This window comes from Elephantulus edwardii, unplaced genomic scaffold, assembly GCF_000299155.1.
Source record: "Elephantulus edwardii isolate Elephantulus edwardi_28Jun2011 unplaced genomic scaffold, EleEdw1.0 scaffold00047, whole genome shotgun sequence".
In the NCBI taxonomy this organism is placed as follows: Eukaryota; Metazoa; Chordata; class Mammalia; order Macroscelidea; family Macroscelididae; genus Elephantulus; species Elephantulus edwardii.
Window position 1 is genome coordinate 18,071,101 of NW_006399797.1, and position 9,617 is coordinate 18,080,717.

Below are 9,617 nucleotides of genomic sequence, written 5' to 3' on the forward strand. Positions count from 1 at the left end.
AAGGGTGTACGCCAGGGATGCATCCTGTCTCCATACCTTTTCAACATGTATGCAGAGCAGATTATCCGAGAGGCTGGGCTCTATGAGGAGGGCGCAGGATAGAGCAGGGTTTAGGGCTGTTGTGCATAGTAGGGTCGCTATGAGTCCGAAACGACTCGACGGCACATAACAACAACAACAACAACAACAACAATGTGAATATGTGTAAATTAATATAGTTAATTCTTCAGATAATTAATCTCCTATCATCTAAAGTATGATAGTAAGCTTACTACATATTTACTGTGTGACCAAAATTTTCATTATTAGTCCATTAAAAGTTCATAACTTTGGGAGATAGGTATTATTCTTATCATCCCTATCAACAGCACATCAACAGAGAAGTGCCAGAAGTCCAGGCTGGGATTAGAAGGAGTCATGGTACTAGGAATATTGTAGCTAATGTTAGATGGATCTTGGTTGCAAGCAGGGAGTAACACAGGAATGTCTATCTGTGTTTCATTGATTATGCAAAGGTGTTTGACTGTGTGGATCACAACAAACTGTGGCTGACTCTGAGAAGAATGGCAATCCCAGAACACTTGATCATGCTAATGAGAAACCTATACTTGGACCAGGAGGCAGTCCTCAGAACACAGCAAGGAAACACTACGATTCAAAATTGGGAAGGGATGTGTCCTATCTCCATATCTTTTCAATCTATATGCAGAACAGATTATCGAGGAAGCTGAGCTCTATGAGGAGAAGTGTGGCATCAGGATTGGTAGAAGATTCATCAACAATCTGGGTTATGCAGATGACACAACCCTGTTTGATGAAACTGAAGAGGACCTTAAGCGCTTGCTGAAGAGGGTCAAGGACTGCAGCCTTCAATATGGATTGAGGCTCAATGTCAAGAAGACAAAGTTTCTCATCACTGGGTCAATTGGCAGCATCAGAATGGATGTTGAAGAGATTGAGATTGTTCACAGCTTTAGTTTGCTTGGCTCCATAGTCAACAGTGTTGGCACCAGTAGCCAGGAAATTAAAAGGTGCATTGCCATGGGAAAGTCTGCGGTTAGGGACCTCTCCAGAGCACTGAAGAGTAATGGTGTCACTCTGGAGACTAAGGTGTGCTTGATACACGCTATGGTCTTTGCAATCACTTGCTATGCTTCAGAGACCTGGACAATGACTTGGGAGGATAGAAGAATTGATGCCTTTGAGCTGTGGTGCTGGAGAAGAGTATTGAATATACCATGGACTGCTAAGAAAATGAATAGGTTCATCCTGGAAAGGGTCAAACCGGGTGGCTCCTTGGAGGCAAGGATTCTGAGGCTTTGTCTGACATACTTTCGACATGTTGCAAGGAGGGATCAGTCCTTGGAGAGGGACATCATGCTTGCAAGGGTGAAGGGACAGCACAGGAGAGGAAGACCCTCTATGAGGTGGATTGATTCAGTGACTGGAGTAATGGGGTTGGGTGTGTCAGAGACAGTGAGACTGGCACAGGATAGAGCAGAGTTTAGGGCTGTTGTGCATAGTATTGCTATGATTGCAGGTGACTCAACAGCATATAACAACAACAACAATTTTTATGTTACAAAATAAACCTCAAAATAAAGAGATCAAACTTATGGTCATCAAATTGATTCTGATTCTTAAGAGTCTATGTGACTTTCAGGCTGTAATATTTTTCTCTTGGCAAAGATGACATCAACGTTTATTAGAACATAAAACAGAGAAATTATTTACGAATAATTCCATAATTCCACAAGAAGCCACACACGTTGTAGTCTTTATGGAAGCTGATTTCTACATCGTCCCATAGTGCAGTAGATTTGAACCACTCACCTCTGGCTAGTGCTTAACCCCACACCAACACGACTCCTTTGAAACAAGTTTAGAGGATTTAAAAATCTTGCTGAGGAAACCTGGCCAGTAAGAGGTGGAGGCAATTTACCTTCATAATGTAATTATGAGGCATTCTAGAGTCTGCCTTTTCTAAATGTTCTCAATAGCTTTGTTGTGAAGATTAAAAAAGAAAAGGAGCGATTTCTCCCGCTTAGTTAATAACTAGAACTGACTGACAAGAGTGAAAAATGATGCTAGTATGGTCTTCTTATGGGTAAAGTCCTTTCCTTCAGAGACTACTTTGCTGGGCTCTGTAACTTACTTAACTTAAAATCCAAGTAGACTAGATGATAGGTTCAGTGTATACATAATTCTTAGTATTACCAACTAAATAAGGTTTCAGAGACTATAAAATTATGAAACAAACATAAAGTATTATTCTGCTCTGGGCAAGACAGTAAATATTCTTAAGAATTTCACGTTAAACCATGTATAAAGAGGAATAGGACCAAATCTTGATGTCAACAAGTAAAAGAAAAAAAATTTAATTCTAGTGTGTATTGACTCATTTTGATACATATTAAAATGTTGATTCCCTACTCCCCACTCCTAAATTTTAATTTATGTAGTAAGACACTTAACAACAACAACAGGGTAAAAACCAAAAGTCTGCTTTCAAAACAGCTCTGTCTTTTGTCCTTTTGTTCTATATCAATTAACTAGTAGCTGAAACAGAATAAGGAGAGCACAAATGCCACTACGATAATCTTAAAACCATAAGAACCATTAAACTCAAGACTTTATTCCCAGCCTCCAAAATGTGCCTATAATCCAAGGACCAACACTCTCCCTAAATTAATATTCTTAAAATATTATTATTTTAAAATGTTAAAATAACACATTAAGATAATTCACATTTTAATAGTTGTCTATCTAACTATCCATCCATTTAGTCACCCATTTGGCCATTAATTTATCCACCTATCCATCCATTGTATCAGGATGGCAAAAAGAACAAACAGCTATGTTTTGGAGAAAGTGCAGCAGGAATGCTCTTTGGAGGCAAGAATGATGAGACTTTGCTTCATATATTTTGGGAATGTTGTTAGGAGACATTGGAGAGGGACATGATGGTGGGAAGGGTGGAGGGTTGGTGAAGGAAAGAAAGACCTTCAACCAAGTGGATTGACATGGTGACTTCTGCAATGGGCTCCTGTGTCAGGAACTGTGAGGATGGTGCAGGATAGAACAGGGTTAAGATCTTTTCTTTATAGGGTTGCTATCAGTCATACTTGACTTGACAGCCCCTAACCACCACTACCACCACCACCACCACCACCACAACAATAACAACAACAACAACTATGTGTTAGATGTTGTCTTAGGAACCCAAAACCTACTTCTTATCTTAAGCCACAGAAGTAGTCCCCAAAGTTCTAAATTCAATCTCTGAAATAGAAATCACAAATTCAAGTGTCTTTAACAGATGCATTGTTGTTGCTGCTGTTAGGTGTCATTGAGTTGACACCTAACATTAGAGTTGATTACCTTCAAGTTGAGCATGAATCATAGCGACTCTATGAACAAAAAGCCTGAAGCCCCTGTACAACTATCAACATTTATCAAAGTTCATAGAGTTTCCGGAGGCTTGTTATTTAGGAAGTGGATGCCACTCCTGCTTCCAAACCTGTCATTGTATGTTATTGTTGTTATGTGCCACTGAGTCACCTGCGACCCCATGTACATACAGCAGCTCTGAACCCTTTCCTGTCCTGAGCCTGTCTCACTAATTCCAACACACCAACCTCCATTGCTCTGGTCACTGTATCAATCCATCTCATCTGATTCTTCCTCTCCTGTGCTGTGCATCCACCCTCCCGAGCATGCTGTCCTTCTCCAAGGACTGATCTCTCCTGACCACATGCCCTAAGTAAGTAAGGCAGAGCTTCAGAATCCTAGCCTCCAAGGAGAGACTTGGTTTCACCCTCTCCAAGACAGACCTATTTATATTCTTGGCAGTCCATGGTATGTTCAAGACTCTTTTCCTTTACAGCATTAGGATAAGTTGGCATTTAACATTAGACAAAGATGTATTAGAGTAAGGGAATCCGTGAACTGACCAAGGGAGACTCCTGTGAATTGGAACATAAAGCAGTTACAACACAGCTCCAAAGAGTCATTTGTAGTCATACCAGCTCTATTTCCCCCCCAAATATCTAATGTTTTAAGATAATTCATACATCTAAGCTTTTATATTTTCACTGTAATGCTAGCAAATCATTTTAATTGTTTCAAACATTCCATGATCCAAACAAAAGCTTTTTGTTACTCAGACACCCAGACATCTCTACAAGGATCTCCAGTGCCATAGTATTGGCTCCTAGGTGAAAGATTAGCAGTTTAAATCTATCAGGTGCCCCAGGGGGGAAAAAGCTAGTCTCTTTTCATAAGGATTCACAGCCTCAGGAAATTGAATGAATGTTCATTATGAATGAGAGTCAGCTTGTGGCAGTGGGTAGTAGACATCTACATGGGCTACCAATTTGCAACTTCTGTTCTAGATTCTGAGTACTTGCAAATTCTTCAGCATCTTCATCATGTGACTTTTTGGTACACTCATAACAAAGTAATTTGACTTTGATTGCATTGACCATTTAATGATCAAATAAACCATATAACCACAGATGTCTTCTCTGTTAAGGTCAGCAAGCAAGGCACACATAAGGACGGGAAAGGTCCTTACTCAGGAAAGAAGAGTAAATCTTTACCGACACTTTCATCATGATTATCTCTTACTCGCCCACAAGAGTGCAAGGGCAGGGACCATGATCTGCTCATCATCTTTATAAGCTTGCCAATCACTCCCTGGCATAGTTTCCCTCAGTATCCCCATGCTTGATTAATGCTTGCTGAACTGAAAACGAATCCAAATATATTATTTGATGTTGACCTTACCTCTCTCATGAAAACTGACGTTGCTAGGATATTCTCATTTTATTAAATATGTTGATTTTTAAGACCATGTCTGTATCACACCAAAATAACGAGTTATTTTGGTAATTTATTGAAAAACAAAAGACAGACCAGGCCTTGGCCTCATCCTGCTTTATTCTAGGCAAGACAAGTAAAATGGAATTAGGAAAGCATAAGAACATCTGAACGTCTTGTTTTCTTTTTAAATTTCAATTTTTGTCTCATACTTAATAGTATATGATTAGTTTATCTTTCTTTAATCACAAAGTATGATTTCTAGAGCTCATTTCGTCAGTATTCTATATAGACAGATACTAGTACTTTCTCCCCAAGTAAATGAAAACTTCACATACATGTTCAAAACATAGAAAACACTGATAAAATAAATAACCATAACCCAAAATCCCCTATGAAACTATTTTTAAAATATCCCATCATATGAACATTTTTACTTATAAAAATATAAAGACTCCTTGGAAGGATTATGCCATCATATAAATAAGAAAATGATCACTATATAAACACCACTTGCAACACTCATTCTTCACATTTATCATGAAGCTCTTAACATTTAGAGTGAAAAGGTATCTGAATAACGCACCTTCTTAAGAATATGATGAGAACCCTGAGTGCTAGCACATGGTAAATGCTGATGGGAGTCTTGTTTTACTCAATATAATCAATAAAATACAAATGCTTCTTATATTTCATAAGTTCCTTTGGGCTTGATACACCTGCTTGCATAGTTTAACTCAAAACTCTTTCTAACTAGTAACACCCAGAGTGAGTCTTATTCTTTTTTATTATTTCTAAGAAGCATATCTTTTTGGCTAAACAAACACTGCCTCCTTACGATCTTTTTGTCTGAGCCCCCAGAGGTTCACCAGTTTATTACTCTCTTCCACTCTATACACACACCAGTTGGTCAAACACCTGATGAAAGTTCTAGGGTATGCCAGTTTTTAGCAATATAATGTTCACAGGACTTTCCACAAATAACCAAAACCTTATGACTTAAAGAAAAAAAATGTCTGAATGCCTGATTATGTCTTGATTTATTTCCAACGGAAATGTTTTGATGATTTATGAGATTTGTAAGAGCTTAAACTTACAAGAACACTACTCGTTAAAAATTTCATTTTGCTTTTAGATGGAATCAACAAAGACTGAAATCAACAGCATAACTTAAACACTTGGCCAGGGTTTAGCCAAATTTTCACAAGTAGTGTCCTTTTCAGTTTAAGCTCTTACAAATCTCAAAAATCATCAACACATTCCATTGGGAGTAAATCAAGTGATGTATTCAGAGATTGCTATCTTTTTTTCTTAGAAAAAGAAGAGAATTAGCAGTTGGTTGAAGAACACATGAGTCCAGGCACATTTCCTGACCTGGCTGCCCTCTGAACTAAAAAGTCTTGCACCTCTTTAAAGATCTATAGCTGAAGAAATGATCTCTGTACAGGTTGAAATATGAGAGACTAGCAAGGATATCACATTTCTATACTTGCAAAATTTTCACATAGATTTGAACTTCTGGATTCAAGTAAGGCTTTACTATTTCAGCAAATGATGAATATATTAAAAGACAGGAACAGGTTAAAATTAAATCATAAAGAATCAAAGTCATTAGAGAAGTTAGAGTGCAGGTGGAAAGTGGCTATGAGGATAAAAACCATGACTGATTGTCCCTACCTCAGTCTTTGGCATGTGGTAGGATCTTGGAACTGAATGTCTAACACTTGCTTTACAGGTAACAAAACTGAGTTCACAAATACAAATACTTATAAAAGAGTATAACACAAATAATTGTCTTGAAGTATGGAGAAACTAACAGATGTTCTCTGATATTAAGCGGTTTTAGTTATTCAAGTGATACAAATCATTTTCACACCTGAATTTCAAGAAACTTGTAAAATTCCCTCACGATGAATAGTTCTATTTATTCCTGAGTATCTTATGTCCTGGTTTTTAAAAGTCAGACTTGAGGAAATATATCTTCCTAGTCCCTCCACCTGCATTATTTATTCTCAAAGCGTTAGAGTTATTGTAAGATTTGACCATTTAGTGCAATGAAAGCTCAATCTATTATCATTTTAACAAATTATCTCCATACTCAAAGCATCTTTCCTTTGCTGCACTCTCTCGAGTGGCTAGTCTTCTGTTTCAGCCCTAAGGCCATTTCTGAATACGAACCAAGTAACTTCTGGCCAGATCTAAGCAGAATCAAAACCTTTTTGCATAAATTATCTTCATAAGGTTTTAAAAAACTTTTTTTTTTAAAAAATATGCCTGAAATTCATCTGAAACACCAGCTTCAAGAGACTGGGTCCAGTCCAGAGTGGCCTGGCATCCCGACTGCACCTGCCACCCTTACCTGTTTGTAAGACCACAGTTGTCTCTTCTCCATCCAAAGACACAATCCTGAGGTTATAGACGGTTCCCGGCTGCAGATCCTTCTGGTTACATTCATAGGTGAAGTTGCCTATCTGGATGGGGTAACACCACGCGGTGTCACTGTTAGAGATGAGGCTAAAGTTACAAGGTGACCCCAAAGTTTTCCACTGGAGAGACATGGACCGGCTGGAGACGCTGGTCTCTATCACGGTGACATTGCATCTCACTGGCTCTCCCACTTCAGCCTACAAAGGAACCAAAGACAACAGCTGAAACATACAGTGGGATCTGACCAGCCTGAGTGCCCAGCAAGCTTCACAAGCTTTACCCCACTGTCAGGCCATCCTTTCCCCCTTCAGTTTTAGAGTAAAGGCTGGTGCCCGTGGGGGAAGCAGGTGGCAACTTTCTCCCCAGGTACTATCCCTTGAGAACAGCTGAAGTGAGATACAGATTTTTGCCTTTGACAGCAGGATGAGGTGTTTGGCTGGGATGCAGAGAAGGGGAGTTTCCAAATACAGGGAAGAAAACTGACCTTCCCATTTGTCAGAACACAACCCAGGGGGAAGAAAGTACTGTTGGAATTCGGTTCTCATAGGGGCGCGTCAGCCTCTGATCCCTCCATGGGCCACTCACCTGCAGCAAGCTCAGTGCAATCCACAAGGCCAACTCCGCTCCATGGCTCAGCATTGCGCTCAGCGGTTAAGACTCAGATTAAACACCAGGGGTTCAGACTCGGGGTAGTCTAGGGGGCGCGGACACTGGGAAGTGTCTTGAGGCTTCTGGGCACGGGGCCCCCCCCCAGCCCCAGTAGAGGAACAGGGTTACTTGTTGCGCGCGCTTAGCGCGCCCTGTGGGCGCAGCGCGCTTCCCTGGGTGCTGGCGACACACGGTGCCCCCGGTGGCCGCCGCCGCTGGTGCTGCTGCTGCTGCCGCCCCAGGCGGGCTGAGGACGCGAGAGGCAGCGGGGGCAGCCAGCGCGCCGCCCTTCCCACGCTGCCATTCCGACCCGCGCCGCCTCGCCCCGAGCCCCGTCCACGGACTTCCGCAATCAAAAGGCAATTTCCTCGTCTCCCGGCAAAGGAACAATGCGCTGGGGAGGGAGGGATCCCTGAGGAACCAACGCCTAAGGCTGCCAAGGGGGCCCGCGGCGGGCCAAGTTGCCCCCACTGCCGCTCTCTGCCGCCTCCTGGGCAGGGGTCCGGGCCTGGACGTGCCACGCTCTCCTCCTCCTCCTCCTCCCAGGCTTTCACTTTTCTCCTTTCCGTGGTCCTCTTCGCCACAGTTAGTACCAGCTCCCTCTCACTTTCTCGGGCCCCACCCCCGACCCTTTCCTCCTTCCACACCCAGAGCCTCCCCCTCCCTCCCTCTCTTCCTGTCTTCCTCATCTGCTTTCTCCAGGACGCCTTTTCCCAGGATTAAATTTGACCACAGCAGATTTTCCCAGGTCACCGCACTCTTTCCTGAAGACTTTTTTTTTTTTTTTTAATTTTTAAAGTACTTTTGCCCTTCTCACCTCAAAGCACTCATTTGTATCAACATGCACCCACACACACACACACACACACCAACAAGACAAAAAGAAACTCAAAATGTCCGTTGTCAACTTGACTTTCATTTGCTTTCACCATTGTCTTCTTCAAATGGTGCTAACCAACAAGGAATGTAATCACCACCAATTAGTCACCCATTAACAAAGCAACTTCATCCCTGACCAGTCAGTGATTGGAACCATCTCATCCATGACTAACCAATCAGTACAGCAAGCATATAGGCTCTAAGTGTGAAGGATACAAGATAGCCCGCTGCAACATTAGAGAAATTGAGCTAACTCAATATTACAGGTTAACTGTATGCTTTTTAGTAACTTTTGTTGTTGTGTACCATGGAGTCAGAACCGACCCAGAGCTGACCCTCCAGCGGGCTTTCAGAAACAGTTAATTCCATGGGAGGAGATTGCACCTCCTTCTTCCACGGAGCCGCTGGTGGATTTGAACCACATGCCTTCAGGATTGCAGTGCATCTTCTTGCCACTAGGCCACGAGAACTCATTTAGTAACTTAAATGCCTGAAATTGGACTTTAAATGGTGCTGTTGGGTGCCATAAAGTGGTCTACAACTCAAGGAGAGCCAAGAGATCTGAACTTTGCTCTATCCTGTCCTATCTCTGTCATGATCAAGCCCACTGTGGTAGATGCCATGCTGGGAAAGGTTGTTGTTGTTGTTGTTATGTGCCGTCGAGTGAGTCGTTTCCGACTCATAGCGACCCTATGCACAATAGCCCTAAACACTGCTCTGTCCTGCGCCAAACGCACCGCCTCTGACACACCCATCCCAATTACCCCAGTCACCTAATCAATCCATCTCATAGAGGGTCTTCCCCTCCTGCATTGTCCCTCAACCCTCCCAAGCATGATGTC

At 41.8% G+C, this 9,617-nt stretch overlaps 1 protein-coding gene across 1 annotated transcript in view; it reads right to left on the reverse strand.

Annotated features, from left to right (window-relative positions):
• Positions 1 to 9,617, reverse strand: part of PTPRB (protein tyrosine phosphatase, receptor type, B) — a 169,606-nt gene that overhangs the window by 102,331 nt on the left and 57,658 nt on the right. Inside the window, exon 4 of the mRNA XM_006886111.1 lies at positions 7,181 to 7,445. Within this exon, the coding sequence (XP_006886173.1) occupies positions 7,181 to 7,445 (265 nt within the window). The remainder of the gene's footprint in view (positions 1 to 7,180; positions 7,446 to 9,617) is intronic.